Source organism: Psittacula echo, assembly GCF_963264785.1.
Source record: "Psittacula echo genome assembly, chromosome: 6".
In the NCBI taxonomy this organism is placed as follows: Eukaryota; Metazoa; Chordata; class Aves; order Psittaciformes; family Psittacidae; genus Psittacula; species Psittacula echo.
Genome location: NC_137743.1, coordinates 65,901,958 through 65,919,010, shown reverse-complemented (window position 1 = coordinate 65,919,010; position 17,053 = coordinate 65,901,958). Strand labels below are relative to the sequence as shown.

The 17,053-nt window shown below is 37.9% G+C and overlaps 1 protein-coding gene across 1 annotated transcript in view; it reads right to left on the bottom strand.

Moving 5' to 3' along the window:
- Positions 1-17,053, bottom strand: part of MYO3B (myosin IIIB) — a gene marked incomplete at both ends in the record, with an annotated part of 209,923 nt that overhangs the window by 125,821 nt on the left and 67,049 nt on the right. Inside the window, 1 exon segment of the mRNA XM_080622032.1 lies at positions 4,746-4,811. Within this exon segment, the coding sequence (XP_080478158.1) occupies positions 4,746-4,811 (66 nt within the window).

Genomic DNA, 17,053 nt, shown 5'->3' with positions numbered 1-17,053 from the left:
CTTGATACTATGACATTTGGAAAATCTAGCATGATTCTTTGCAGGGTCAGGACTTCAAACACGTCCAAATATTTCTCACCTCCACCTAAAACTGCAGGTTTTTACTACAACTGCTCATTAGAAAGCTAAGATAATTGTATCCATTACATATGCCCATTCATCTGTATAAAAATATCTCACACAACACTCAAAAGTGGTGGAGATCTTTTGTCAGGTACTATACATCGCAATCTGAATCTTTCTGATGTTGCAAACCTCTGTCTTCTTAGATACAGTGAAATTAATGAGTTACATCAAACATACACCATGTTCTCTGTGACAGAAACAGTAAAATATTCTTTGTGTAATATGAATAGAATGTCACTAAACAATTGCTTAGACTATGAAAAAATTTGATCTGCATTCAGAAAAGTTGAATATAAATGGAGCACTTAAAACCTAGATAATCTAGATGATCTATTAACTGAATAACTCTGAATGTAGAGTCATCAGAATGAAATTCAGTTTGCAAGGCTGTGTTTAAATTGAGTACAAAAAATTGAGTTTATCAAGACTAAAAATTATATTTGTATTATATTTGCAATGTCATTGCTAAAACAAAAGTTACATTCTTATGATAAATGATGACTGTAAGTACTGTAATATCACATTTTGACTTTTGTACTTCCTGAATTTGCTAATTTTTTAATTCCCTCTAGTTCAAGAATGACTGATTAATTCAAAGAACCATAATAGATAATCATTGGTTAAATAAATTTAAAAGGAGAATGTCCCTGGAGATACCATTGCTCATTTTAATTGAAATTAACATTTTGTGATGTAATGTAAATAAAGGTTATTGTATCTTTCTGCTCCTAGAACAAATTAACTCTTCTATCTACCCCTAGAGATCAGTCAAGGTTTAAACTGCCAAGAAAATTATCTGTGGCATGTGAGATAACTTTAGTGAAGCAGGGGTATACATTTTAACATACAGCCTGTATTATTCTACAAATTAAGTCTAAAGCACTGTATGTCTAAAATGCTGGTGGAAACAAATTGTTATCTTAGCAGAGCAATGTCATCTATGCTGTAGCTATAAAAAAAAAGCTTCATAAGCATTCATGGGCAATGAATAAGGTGAACTCTTCAGAACTGGGATTTTATTTCAACAGATATAAACACAGGTAAAGAATGTTATTTTTAGTAGCCAATTCTCCAACAACTGATGTGGCTGTTTACATGCCCTTATAGGAATGGTAAACCCTACTAATATGTGGATAAACAGATAATTAATTCTTTCTCATCTTACGAGTGGAGCAGCCAAGCTCTTCATGGCCAGTACAGATAATTATACATACATAGAATTTTACTGACCTTTTAAAAGTCTGTGCTGCATGTATCTCAGTAGATATGAAATACAAAACCAGGCTGCTGCCAGAGATGACTTAGCTGAAATAGTGTCGCCTTTATTTTTTTTTTAAACGAAATACCTAACTCAGATTAGCTGTCTCCTTGTAAAAATCCTTAGGAAGACAACACATTACAGTCTTCCATCTCAAGCCAAGGTCAACAATGCTGGGAACAGAAACAAATTCACCAAGCTAAGAACTATCTTGACTCTCTCTCCATTCAGATTCTGTAAATAATGCATTGGACTTCAAAATGTTGGGGGAAAATCATATCTCTTGAGGCAGCAGAATCACAGTTAAAAATATAGACTTCATTTCTGAAAAATATATGATTACTATTTTAACAGTTTAAAGAGTTGCCTACAAAAGCACATTGAAACTTAACGCTTAGGCATGTTGTAAATTTCCATAATATGTGAGAGAACACTTATGACAAAAATGCCTCTTCAGGCACTGGCATTTCAAGGGTTGAGAACGTGGGGTGAAAAAATGCTACAATGACCATGTTTGGCAATCTTGTCATAAATAAAATTATTGTGCAAACAGCACTGAAGTCAAAAGTATGCTTAGGCAAAGCTGCATGCTCAGTTTCTGTCAGTACACTGGTCTGGCCACAACTTGAACCAGATACGCTTGTTATGCAAATGATGTTAGCCATCAGGAAGGAGGTAGATAATGAAATTACTTGAAAGCTAACCACTCATCACAAGGGTGACAGAAATATCAGGCAAGGTCCTAACATATGGATAAAAGACAGTATGGAATTTATACAATCATTGCTTTTAATTTATCTTAACTAAGCTGTCACAAGGTGGGCATCAATAAATGCATAGCTAATGCATATAAATGAGCCAATTATCAGTAATGGCTAAAAGGTTTGCAGTTGTATGATCCAATGTTTCATTATTTTTTTTTCTAGAAAATCCAGTAATGTAAAGCCAAGTCCCCATAAAAACATTTTGCCACCTCTGCATCATAACAACTCTACTAACACATGTCCAAGAATGAAGCAACGTCAGAGAATTCCATTTCAGTGTTCTGTTAAAGGTAGCTACAAAACCAACGTATTTATTTTGTTTCATTTCTCCATGTTAAGAGACTGCATATGAGCATACTTCCTTACTTCATTGTACGTATTACTGTAGAAATGAAAATCAAGATCTGAGAACCTGCAGATGTTCCTGGTAAGAGGAAGTAATTAAGCAAAAAAAAAAATCAATGTGATTAAAAATATATAATTTGAAGATACCAAAAACCCAAGAGACAAGATTAAAAACAAGCATAGCCATAAAAATATTCACGTATGACTTCTTCTATGAACAGTGCATGCTGAATTAAAGGACTGACCAACTGTTAAGAAATGTTAAACTTGGTTTTTTTGTATGGCTCTCAAGCTCAGTAGGGACTTCTAAACAGGGAGATACCAAGAAACAAAAACCTGTATAACAATGCTGAAGGTTAACACACAATGTTTCTGAAAAAGAATGTAATCTTATTTACCAGGGGTACTACCTCTTGTCGTGGTTTAAGCCCAGGCCGTAAATCAGAACCACGCAGTCTACTTCCCCCCCCACCTTTCTTCCCTCTGCTTCTGGAGGGACGGGGAGGAGAATCAAAAGAATGCAGCTCCCACGGGTTGAGATAAGAACAGTTTAATAACTAAGGTATAACACAAATCACTACTGCTACCACTAATAGTAATAATGATAAAGGAAATAACAAGGAAGAGAATACAAGCACTCACCAACCGGTACCTCACCCCCCACCCTGCAGTGATCCAGCCTTTCCGGGGACTCTCAGTTCTACATCCTGGGCATGACGTGCTGTGGTATGGAATACCTCTTTGGCTAGTTTGGGTCAGGTGTTCTGTCCCTGCTTCATCCCGGTTTCTCCTCCTCCCTGGCAGAGCATGAGACTCACAAAGTCCTTGCTCAGGGAAAACATTCTGACCAGCAACTGAAAACATTGGCTTTATCAGTATTATTCCCAGGTCAAAAGTCAAAATACAGCACTGCACCAGTAGAAAAAATGACTGCTACTGCTGAACCCAGGACACCTCTCTAAAGCACAAGTGGAATATAACCCACCTGGGTTAGAGTCCCCAGAAAATAGGCTACAGTCCATGAATAGTGTAAATAAAGTTTCTCTATAAGAGAATGGAATTCATCCACCACCCAGTGACTTTCGTAATTAAACACTGATTTTGCCATCGATCACAATGTACAGTGCTGTGCAAACCAGGACATGCATTATGGAGAAACAGAACTAGGGTAAATCTGCTCTAGAGGAATACAGTTCTACCACCTATGCTGGAAAAGATTCTGTGTTACACTGCAGTAATGACAGTAATGACCTTCCTCTGTAGATCAACCACTACAGCGTACCTCATCTTCCTGCCTGATTAAAGATCAGCCTAGTAAACACAAATATATTATAAATAAAATTTGCATTAGTCTTTAACTTCTCCTAAAATGGCAATACAGTACTACACAACTGACAGAAAAACATATCAGAAAGGGATATTGTACTCCTTCACAAGTAACAAGACACATCAAGGAACAGAACAGATTCAAAATGCAGATGTGCATATTTTCAAACCTATCCTGAAACGTCAACACTGACAAGAGGTGTTCAAAGTATTTGGTTATTCTATCAGCATAAACTTCCCAAGGGTTTAATATTATGATTCCCCATGTTACACAGTTTAGGCTGTATTAGGTCACAATCAAATCCTGAAGAACCCTAAAAATCACTCATAAAAGTTGCTGTAAGATTTCTGAATACCATGCTAACAACTACTAAATGGTAATTTCATAGTTTCATTGCTTTACTAAAGCAAAAGCATATTTTAGTTCAGTGACAGCCACATCCAGAAATTTGGTAAAGTCTAGGTAACACATTGCACTCTTGGTACAACTGGTGTTCTGTTACATATATTGGGCATGCACCCTACTGACTATTAGTAAAGTGGAAAAGGGCAACTTTTTTCTTTTTTGTCTTTCAAATTCTTATGTTAAATTAACCAGAAGTCATTTTCACTAACCCTTTTTTCTCTTTGACACAAAATTTCACTGCAAAACCATCAAGGAAATCAGGTATATTTATAAATCTGTCCCAGGTCCATCAAAAGCAAGAAGCAAATCAACTAAAGAGTTCAGAGAAGCTGTGAAGCAAATTATGTAAGGAGATCAAACTGTGCTGTATAGCTTTCAAAAAGTGAAGCATGGTCTAGAGTCTGTGAAAAGTTAAGTTAAAACCCTGCAAAAGCAACAACTCCATAAATGAATTCTGTTTTCAGACTGACACAGGTACGCCTTGCTGAATAAGCTGGTTTTAGAAGAAAATACAACTCACTGCGAAATGAAATGGTTGAATCCTCTGCACCATTTTTCAGGATGTAGCAAAGTAGGAGGTGGATTTCTGAAAAAAAAAAAAAAAAAGGTTTTGGGGTTTAAAATGTTAAATGTTTAGTGGAATTATTGCACAGTCAACAAAGATTATACTTATTCCACTAGGGAGAAAATGCTCACACTGTCTGTGTCCCCTTCAGATGCCTGTTGGGTTTTTCCTGCTGCTGCTTATTCAATGAGAGTGCTCCTCTTCTCATATCCTTCTACTGGTTGACAAGAATCTCAACATGACCCGCCAGTGTGCACTTGCAGCCCAGAAAGCCAACTAGATCCTGGGCTGCACCAAAAGGAATGTGACCAGTAGGTTGAGGGAGGTGACTGTCCCCTTCTGCTCTGGTGAGACCCCACCTGCAGTAGTTCGTTCAGCTCTGGGCCCCCAACACAAGAAGGACATGGACCTACTTGTGCAAGTCCAGAGAAGGGCCACAAAGATGGTCAAAGGCCTGGAGCACCCCTCCTATGAAGAGACACTGAGAGAGTTGGGCTTGTTCAGCCTGGAGAAGAGTCCGGGAAGACCTTAAAGCAGCCTTCTAGTACCTAAAGGGGCCCTACAAGAAATCTGGAGAGGGACTTTTTACAAGGGCATGTAGTGATAGGACAAGGGGGAATGGTTGAAAGAGGGTAGGTTTAGATTAGATATAAGGAAGAAATTCTTTATTGTGAGGATGGTGAGACACTGGAACAGGTTGCCTAGAGAAGTTTTGGATGTCCCATCCCTGGAAGTGTTCAAGGCCAGGCTGGATGGGGCTTTGAGCAACCTGGTCTAGTGTAAGTTGTCCCTGCCTGTGGCAGGGGAGTTTGGAACTAGATGATCTTTGAAGTCCCTTCCAATCTAAATCATTCTGTGATTCTTCTTTTATGCCAATACCTTTGAAGCTGACAGTCTCTACCGCTCGCAGTGCGCTTCGCAACATTTCCCTTTCAATTCATCCTGATTGAGGAAGGATCAACTGCTACTGGAAGATTAAGTTAGCCATCACACCACTTTACTCTAGATCACTGATTCTGACCACAATTTTTATAAGAATTGGTATCTTAATCACTAGAACTACAAAACTGTCAACAATCTGCAGGATTTTCAGTCTGGATTTCAATCTGTATTCAGTTTAGACGATACTGTAAACTGTACAACTGTTAAAAATCATTGTTACTCTTAAAGGCACATTAAGCAGACAGTATTTTTACACTATGTAAAGATGTAAGATGTCCTTCCATAAGGCTTTTAAGTTCCATGTTAGCTGACATGAAATTACTTTCTCTGCTGATTGTTACTGTAACAGTTAAATACACAAACATACAGAGCAAGGCCTATAGGTCATATTAAGTGGACCAAATTTTAAGTGACTCAAATTTAAGACTCAAATTAAGACTCAAACTTATAGCAGGAAGTGTTCACAGATCTCCTGTTATTCACAGATCTCCTGTTATATTACATTATACTATGTTATCTTTCAGAGGTTTCATCTGCAACTTCAGATTTGAGAAGTACTGAAATCTATTTAACTCTTTAAGATTAAATTTGTGTTTTATGAAACGTTAATGATTTGTCTTTTGCTGCATTTGAGGGCTCAATGCAAAGGATCACACATGACTGAAATGGCAGAAAAAAAAATCACAAGACTTACTCTATGACAGAAACTCACTAACATTCTGGATTGTACCATCAATCACCTCGTTTATACCAGGGCCACATTCCACAGCATGACACTACTTGGAAAAATCTCATGAACAAAAAGGCAAGTAGCATAAACAACATAAATTTGTGCTGATCTGCTTAGTAGTCTTGATTTTTTCACGAATATTCATTCAAAGACTTGTTCCATTTAACAATTACTCTCAAAAATCCAAACAAAATGGTTTAAAAAAAAATTACAATGTGGCTTTGTAATAGATGGACCCTTTTTGTTAATCTGTAGCTATTCAAAACAAATGCAGACATCTAATTTCACTGCGGGTTGACATGTTTCCTGAGATATGTTACTACTTTTCTCTTCTGTTACAGGGGACTCAGCAAATGCAATTTTCTTCGTGAAATGAAAAATACAGAATGTTAGAGCTGCGCATCGCTTATCAAATTTATCACTAGGAAAAAAATATGATTGGTTATTTTCTATTACAGTAACATTTCAGAGCTGTCTTCCATTTACCAGCCTCAGATATTCTTGCACATCACAGAATCTGTTTTTTAAAAAGCATAAAAAAAACATAGGAAAGTATTTCTAGTGATAGTCCCATAGTAAAAAAACCAAACAAAGCAACAACCACAAAACAAAACCATAAAAACCCAAACAAACAAAACCAAAAAACTCACACCTTTAGAAACACTTTAGAAACCTCTTGCTCTTTAATGAAAATGGTTATCAGTCCAAACATCCCACATGCATGAACTCTGCAAACAGCTTTAAGGGATAGCCAGCTGGGGTTTATATATGGTTTTAGTCTTTATTTTGCATGAATGATACTCTATCTGACAGTCTGGATTCTGATAAGACCAATTTTTTATTGTAATGTGAAGTACAGTGTATTTCTCTGTAGAATGATACCAGCACTGTTTACAGATTGTCTGCTGTGAAATTTTGAATTGTACTGCAAAGAAATTTGCTTTTTCAAAAGCTTACATACTCATGAATATGTAGCTTTGTCTCTTCTGTTCACACTGCTCTTAGTCTTTCCATGGTGGTAACAACAGTGCTTACAAAAACCATATGGTTTGGAGACTCTATTAAGAATCTCACAAGGAATATCCTAAAAAAAGACACAGAGATAGTTACATTAACTGCAAATATAATAATAGAAAGAGGTGGGAAGAACAGACCAGCAGAGCGAATGTCATTCAGGTTATTTGCAGTCATTTGCAGGTTAATTGCTAATGGAGAAAGTGATGTTTTTAACCACATAGAATATGTTTAAATTACTAAGCTACTAAGCTCTCACTGGTAGTTACTCTCTTACAGGTGGCTGAGCCAAATCAACAGAACTAAGAAATCCGTAAATCTACTGATGTTTTCCTGAGCTTGATACTTCTGTATTTGTTGACAGAAGATGGTATGTTATTCTTTGTGCCTTTGTAGTAAAAACCTAGAACTAGTGGTCTTCTCTAATTAAGCCACCAAACCGATGCTTCATCTGCAAATTGAGCAGATAAACATGATCAGAACCTTAATTCATTAGCATCTGTAAAGCACATTGGTTCCACTTGATGAAAAACATTACTTAACTACAAAGTACCAAGTCAGCTCACCTTTTTCTGGCATCACATCCATAAATGATTTCCAGAAATGGGCATAAGAGGGTCAACTTCCTACCTTCCTTTTGCCTAAGGCACCACAAACTGGTTTTTTTGGTGACAGCAAAAACCACCATGGCTTCCATAGCACCTCCAGAGGTAGACTTCTGCAGTAAGTACTCAAACTCAATTTCCAGGGTAAAACTAAAAGCCAGGTATGCAAGAGCAACTCACTTTAAGCTTTTTTGCAGGTCTTTTGCAGTTTGAAATGCCTCACTACTTCAGCTCAAAGACAAAATTAGGGCCATTGTGATTCCAGACTATATTAAATTCGACACGTCGAGTTCTGTGGCTTTTGTATACTTGCACCAGCCAACATCACAGCAGTCCACCACCATCTGGCTGTTTCTGCAGTACTCAGAACACATTCACAGCTACCTCTTCCTAACTTGCCAACATAACTTATTCTACTCTTTTCATATAAAATTAGAATGCTCTGCATGCAACCCTTCAATCCTCCTTGCTACATACATAAGAAGCTGAAGGACAATACAGTCTCATTTTCTATTATAAGTGATTGAAATTGTGAGAAATAGATATGAATACTATTAGAAAAAGTGGGTATAACTGGGCTTGTCTTTTGAAAATGTCCTCTTTCATGCAAGATGAGTAATCAACTCTTTATTTCCCAACTTTCTGTGTTTTTCCCTTTTATTCTTTCTATAATTCATAATTAGTCACAGAACTACATGCTCTATTTCCTTAGGCAGATGCATTGGTCTTGTGAGGAGTTTTTCTACCCTCATATTCAGTGCTTTCCATGGTCATGTTGTTTTTCACTGGGAATTTTGCTTCAGTGAAGACTGCAGGATTGAGCCTGTACAAGACGCCCCATACAGAAGCACAGTGTTCCTTAGAACATGAAGACATTAGCAAGCTTATCAAGCAAGAACTGCTGCTGACTTCTGAATGATACACACATGGGTTTGTGCTAGAATATTTTAATCTGTCAAGCTTTATGTGTTCCCTGTCATTCAGCCTGCCTCCAAAGTCACAGCTGGTGAAACAAAATCGGTCACTTTACCACAATAAGGCCAATGATGCAGCTCAGCGAGCACCACTCATTCTTTACTTTAAGCTGTGAGCCTAATTACAGATAACAGATAACACTTCTTTGTTGGCAATGAGAAAACAAGTATTTTCATCTTAAAATACTTCTATGACAAATTTTTAAAAATTGAAAACACATCTACTTTTTTTTTTTAACTATTTCAGTAAACACAGACATGCATTTTATAAACAGAAATCAAGACAGGGCCTCCAGTGACCAAACTGCATCATCAACCTACCACATTGTTTCTAATCAGAAATTAGCAGATCAGCATCCAACACCTGTCACCATGAGCAGGCTCTGGCAATCACAGCCCTGTATATACACGTTGTGAATTATTTTCCTAGCAGACTGGAGACAATAGTTCTGCTGATGGTTGCCTATGTTTATACATAGACAGTTTTTACACGAAATTAAACCATTCATGTATATTTCAAAAAACTAAGTGAAACAGCCATAGAAAAAGCACGGAGTCAACCATGCATAATGAGATTTCCCTACAAAATGTTATGTAAACAAATTGTATCTATTGAAATATGTGAATAATTTACATCAATTAATAACTGATAAATTCTCACACAAGTTTAAAGTCCTGTTACTCCAGAGCATCCCCACATTGTGTAATTCTCCAAAAACCACCAGTCAATTTTCAACAGAGCTCAGAGGATTTTCTAATGCACACAGTTTATGGCCCATTCAAATCAGTAAGAGCTTTCCACTGATCTGAATGAAAAATTTATATCCTAAACACTCTCCCATTCATCTGTCTCCTACTAAAGCTTACTCAAGTTTGACTGACTTCTGGTAACATACTTTACCAAAGTCACAAAGCAGGGTACTGTATTCAGCTCTGTAAGATTAGGATAGAAACTGTACCTGCACAAGTGGAGAATCTGCACAAGTGGAGAATCAGCACAAAATCACAGCGGAGTCTCAAGAGACTGGAAGATCAGAAAGAATACAGGAGCTAAATAAAAATAGGAAGCAATACCAGAAACATGGAATATGGGCAAACCAGCTCCTGGTCTAAAGCAATTGTCTGTCCACTGAGTTGATCTAGGGGCGATTGAAGCCCCTTCTTCAAAACACTTAGAACTGTGCAAGTCTTGACCATACTGCAGAAGCATCTCCCTTTAGCTCTTTACCAGATCTATAAGCAAGGAATTCCCATGCCTATCCAGTCAACAAGACATGAACCATGTGCCAAATCACAGCATGTGAGACAGCTGGAAAATGCAGTAGCACCTCACATCATCTTTAGCTTCCTAGGGGCTCTGCACAGTTACATAAACCTTTCTCAGACAAGGGAACAAATTAATGCCAGATCTTAGTACTGTAACTATATAATTAGGGCACACCAGAAAAGTTACCCTTATTCTGTGAGAGTCTAGTTGGAGGCCTGTATCTAGTGGAGTGCCTCAAGGGTCAGTACTGGGACCAGTATTATTTAATATATTCATCAATGATTTAGATGAGGGAATTGAGTGTACTGTCAGCAAGTTTGCTGATGACACTAAGCTGGGAGGAGTGGCTGACACGCCACAAGGCTGTGCTGCCATCCAGCGGGACCTGGACAGGCTGGAGAGTTGGGCAGGGAATAACTTGATGAAATATAACAAGGGAAAGTGTAGAGTCCTGCATCTGGGCAGGAACAACCCCAGGTTCCAGTATAGGTTGGGGAACGACCTGTTGGAGAGCAGTGAAGGGGAGAGGGACCTGGGGGTCCTAGTGGACGGCAGGATGACCATGAGCCAGCACTGTGCCCTTGTGGCCAAGAAGGCCAGTGGCATCCTGGGGTGTATTAGAAGGGGGGTGGTCAGTAGGTCGAGAGGGGTCCTCCTTCCCCTCTACTCTGCCCTGGTGAGACCGCATCTGGAATATTGTGTCCAGTTCTGGGCCCCTCAGTTCAAGAAGGACAGGGACCTGCTGGAGAGAGTCCAGCGCAGGGCAACTAAGATGATTAAGGGAGTGGAGCATCTCCCTTATGAGGAAAGGCTGAGGGAGCTGGGTCTCTATAGTTTGGAGAAGAGGAGACTGAGGGGTGACCTTATTAATGTTTATAAATATATAAAGGGGGAGTGTCACGAGGATGGAGCCAGGCTCTTCTCAGTGGCAAACAATGATAGGACAAGGGGTAATGGGTACAAACTGGAACACAAGAGGTTCCACTTAAACTTGAGAAGAAACTTCTTTCTTCTCAGTGAGGGTTACGGAACACTGGAACAGGCTGCCCAGGGGGGTTGTGGAGTCTCCTTCTCTGGACACATTCCTGTGTAACGTTATCTAGGTGTTCCTGCTCTGGCAGGGGGATTGGACTAGATGATCTTTTGAGGTCCCTTCCAATCTCTAGCATACTGTGATACTGCGATACTGTGATACTGTGATACATTACATCCTAGGAAAAGATTTGGGGGAAGGAGCAAAAGCAACTATGTTCCTGTCAAATTCACTCTCCAGACACCTTCTCACTAACAACCAATTCACTTCTAAACAGTTTCTTCTTTTCCACCCCTCACTTTTCTCCAAAACAACTGTTTTCCTTGTGTAAATATCTGGGTTCAAAACTGTTAATATACAACTTCAATTTCTTATCTTCTAGACTACCAGAAGCATATATCTATTCAAATAATGTGTGTCTGAATTCTAACCAGGTCTAAAGTTATGCTGCTTTAAACCAAAATCAAAACCTACCAAGGGAAAAGAATCAGCTAAGAGGAAGCAGAACACAAGACATTACTGCCTCATTTCTGAAATAAAAATAGTCTTCTTGCTTTAGTATTTTACTACATTCTAATTACAGAGTTATCTGATATTTCCCTTTTTACTGGAATGGATGCTCTTCATTTTCCACAGGCCATATACAATTACATAAGTCTGGACTGAATCCAACAGTATATGATAAATTTGTATTGAGTTGAAAGTTATATATAACTAAAAATTGTAGGATTCTTATTACTTGAAAGGGTTGAGTGTACCAATTCACTTTTTAATGTTTTTTTTGTGTCATACAGGGTCCTGATTTAGTAAAATACAAATTCGATATCTGTTTTCACTCTTTCTCAGAAGAGAATGATGGCTACATGTGTTGTAATACATAAAGACACATTTTCCCCCTTTTGCTTGTGATTTTATGTGACTATTTATCTATTTTGCTGCCACTAGGTAGGTGACTTAACTAATTAACAATGAAATACGTGCTCAGCAGCAAAACAAACACAAACCCACAAATGACCAAAATATCAACTATCTCTTTAAAACACACTTAAATCAAGAAATATTCACAACTCTCCAGCTTAGAAGATTTCATCAGCCAACACAATAATCAGCAGTAATAAATGCTAAAAGGTATTCAGTTCCAGAATTATGTACTAATCTGCTTTTGATTTTCAAGATTCACTTTATGCATTGCCAAAAGAAAAGCACTTCAGGAAGACTATAAAGAGGCTGCCAAAAGAAACCTTCTAAGAAACCTCCTTCACATGACCAATCCTGTGATTCAAAATAGTATATATCTGATAAATTAAAAGTCATCTTTAAAGTAATAAGTACAGACAGAAATAATGTGCTAGTGCTTAGTAAATTATCAAATTATTTCAAAGGTCACAGAATCATAGAATCATAGAATAGTTAGGGTTGGAAAGGACCTTAAGATCATCTAGTTCCAACCCACCTGCCATGGGCAGGGGACACCTCACACTAAACCATGCCACCCAAGGCCTCATCCAACCTGGCCTTGAACACTGCCAAGGATGGAGCATTCACAGCTTCGCTGGGCAACCCACTCCAGTGCCTCACCACCCTCACAGTAAAGAATTTCTTCCATATATCCAATCTAAACTTCCCCTGTTTAAGCTTTAACCCGTTACCCCTTGTCCTGTCACTACAGTCCCTGATGAAGAGTCCCTCCCCAGCATCCTTATAAGCCCCCTTCAGATACTGGAAGGCTGCTATGAGGTCTTCACGCAGCCTTCTCTTCGCCAGGCTGAACAGCCCCAACTTCCTCAGCCTATCTTCATACGGGAGGTGTTCCAGTTCCCCTGATCATCTTCATGGCCCTCCTCTGGACTTGTTCCAACAGTTCCATGTCCTTTTTATGTTGAGGACACCAGAACTGCACACATACTCTAAGTGAGGTCTCACGAGAGCAGAGTAGAGAGGCAGGATCATCTCCTTTGACCTGCTGGTCACGCTCCTTTTGATGCAGCCCAGCATACAGTTGGCTTTCTGGGCTGCAAGGTCAAATAATAACCTCCAGAAAATGTATTAAAATAAATCTCAGTTATGCAATTTTTTAGTTCATATGGACAGAAAGAAAAAGTACAGCAAAGTGTTCTGCTTGGGAACATCTGGATTATCTTTGACTTTTTCCCTTGAACACTGCGATTCACAGGCCACTGGTTTCAGTCAGATTTGGCAGCTGCAAGGTTTCATTAGCCTTTTTCAAGACTTGACAAGGCATCTTTTATATCTGTCATTTACTCTTCGGTTTCCAGTTTCGGTTTCTGGCTTCACTGAGATAGAAACAAGTATTTCATTTCAGAAATATTTTTGGATGCAAGTGAAAACAAACGGCTTTGTATTCTGTGGTCAAGCTCCAAACCAAATATTTAGCATAACTGAATTATAATTATGTTTTGTCATCTCATTTATTCACAAAAGTTTCAGAGAGCAAAAAAGGCCCCTGCAAATTAACAGCAATTGAAACAGAGGAAGTAGTAGTAGAGTTTTTTATTTATAACCAGTTCACAACTTTACTGCAATGTAGTATTTTGCTTTTCTATTAAAACCATTCCTCTGTGAATTTGCAAAGCAGGAGAATGTCAGCTGCCAAAGAAATAAAAATGGGACAATAATACTTCGTGCCTGACTGAAATACATATGGTGTTGTCTAGACACTTCTGTAGTTGGACTATTAAAATACTGCAATTACACCACATATTTGTAGAACCGTATGGGAAAGTAATCTCACAGATGAATTTCTAAAGGCAAGTAGTGAATTGTATGTGTTTCAAACTCCACTGTACCATCAGCCGCTTTAAGAGGCCTGAGTAGGTCACCTGCCTGAAGGCACTGTCTAGTGGAGAAGATTTACTCTTGGAAAGCTAGAAGTTGGGTCTATGGGAGGAAGACCTAGAGGGATGCCACAAACTGTTTCTTTAAAGAAGTGAAGAAAGATTGCCAAGGGAAGAACTAGATAGACAATTTGGAGTCTGACACAGAATGTGGTCTCAGTTCTGTGTTCCTGCTGAGACCTGCCTCTGCCCAGGACACACACAGCAGAAAAAACCCTGTCATATCACAGTTAGTCTGCCAACAAGCTTCATACTGTCCTGGGCATGCATGGTAACATGAGGTACTTGTGATTTTCCAACTGGCTGAGACATGCTTTTGGAGCCCTTCTTTACATTAAGAATAAAATGTTTTCACTACATTACTCCTGTGAAAAGGGGGACTTGCTTCACAGAACAACAGAAGCAGTTTTGCCACTTGTTCTTTACCTCAGATCTTCGTCTGATTAATTTAGCTCTTATTGTCAAAGAGGAAAACACCTGCTTAGCCTTCCATTTACGGAGTGAAACCCTCCTCTTAGTTAAAGCTCTACAGAAGTAAAAAGAAACCTAACAGTAACTCCACAAAAGAAGTTTATTACCATCTGCTTGATATGGCTGGTATCAAATTCAATCATTACGCTTGACAAAAGCAAGTACTTAAACTCTGCATTTCCACAAGAAACAAGGATTACTCCTTATTTGTACTTTATGACTCAAAGCTTACTTACTGTTTTCAGTTTAGTCTCATTCATAGCGTTGTGAGAACTGATATTATTCTGATAGCCCTACTAGTCTGGTTCAGAAATGAATACTTATAAAGAAAATACATTAGTTAATGATGGCATATTTCCAATGGACCATTAGGAGAATCATTATAAAATTCTGAAGTAATAGACTGAATAAATGCTGAAGCATAAAGAAATGTACAAGACATGTAAGAGTACCATTTTTAAAAAATGGAATTATTTAAGGTAATATGCCTTCTGAGCATGAGGACTGTATGTGGAATGGAATTTATTTGTTCCTTCACCTATTCCATCCAATAAACTTTATTCTAAAACACTTGAATTTTTGTCTGCTTTAAAAAAAGAAAAAACTGTGTACTTAGGAATCCCTGTAGATTATAACTGGAGTATAACACAGCCTGATAAACATGAAGAATTTATTAATTAAGAAAGTCCCATTGCAGCAATTCAAATAAACCCTCTCTAGTGCAGAAATAAATTATAACACTATCAATAACAGCATATCCCAGTAAGCCTGTAAGATGCTAACTTGAAACTGATGTGTCTCTTGAAACAACTGGGCAGACTGTGGAAAATATTCTGGGAAAAATATTGACTCATAAGCTAGGGAATCTAGGGAAGGATGAAGGTAGTTACAATAAATTTAAGGCAAGAAATGCTAACAGTACAAGTAATGTGTAACAAAGCAATTAATGATGCAATGCGAGGCAAAAAACCCTGAAAACTACAAAGCTGAAATATTAAAACACCATGGAACATGTGAAAGTCAAGAGGAATTATTTTTTTCAATGTAAGATTTAACCACTACTTCATGATTAATATTCCAGGGTAAGCTTTGCACAGAAACATCTTCTGGATAAGTAAACACATCCAGAAAAAAAGAGTTGAAAGGAGCAGTGATAAATGACAAATATAGGACAAGGGAGTGCCCTGAACGTGGGAGGCTACATCTTGGTGTAAGGAAAGACAAGACAATGTGAAGACTGGGAAAAATGTTGGAAGAGTAACCAAGTAAGAAGAGGAAAAAGTAAAAATGAGAGACAAAAAGGAAGATGAAGACAAGCAAACTAAAATCCCCAATATAGGGTATTCTCTCAAAAATTCCCTGAAAATTACTAGATTTTTACCACTGGCAAAGAATTTAATCATTTGTGGGCATCAATCAGAAGTGTGTCATAAACAATGTGTAGAATGCAACAGCAGTAAGTGTTGAGGATACACAAATGTCTTCTAGCTGTCTTTTTCTATCCTAAATATTAAAGCACTGAATAGGTATCTGAATCATAGCACTGTTTTACCTTTAAAACCTACAAAAACACTAGTACCACATCAGGTGGTTTCAACAAGCAAGTACTCTATTCCTCAACGAATCTGGCTAAAAAATGAATGTGTCCTTTTGGAGACTCTGAAATTTTCTGGCACCCAGGACTAAAAATATACAGTCCTATCTTCCCTGCTTTTTCTAGAGTGCAGAGTTCTGACACAGTTCTACTGAAATCCTCCCAACTGAATAGACCAAGAAGTTAAACTTCCCTCAAAGAGAGCTCTCGCAAAGAGCATTTACTGTATGTTTGAATTGGGAGGCACTATCTACATCTGTGGAGTCTTAAAAAGCCATAATTCTGCAAGACCTGAATATCCAATACAAGAAACAATGAAATTGAAAAGAAACAAACAAAATCAAGACAAAGAAAAACCAACCCACAAACTGAAACCCAACCAAATTTTAAAATAAGCCAGGTGAGAAGTAAAATATATTTGCACCAATACAAATACACGTTATAATATGGAACACAATTCTGCCTTCCTCCATGAATTTCCTCTCAGTAATTAATTACGAGGAACTAAGAGGTGATTATACATGCATTGACATGACATGAACACTCAATTTTAAATAACATGTAGAATGGCTAAACATGGAAGAAAATTACACTTTCATCAAGTCAAATCTCTGTTCCAATGTAAGATGTTTTCTGTTCTTTTCGTTTCCCCAGACAGCTCAAGCAGATGCTGCCTGTAAAAGTCTGATGTATTTGCATGCTGGCAACAGATCATGGATCATCAAATTGCCCAATAAATCTATCTTATTGTAATTATGAACATCTTTACTCAGCACTT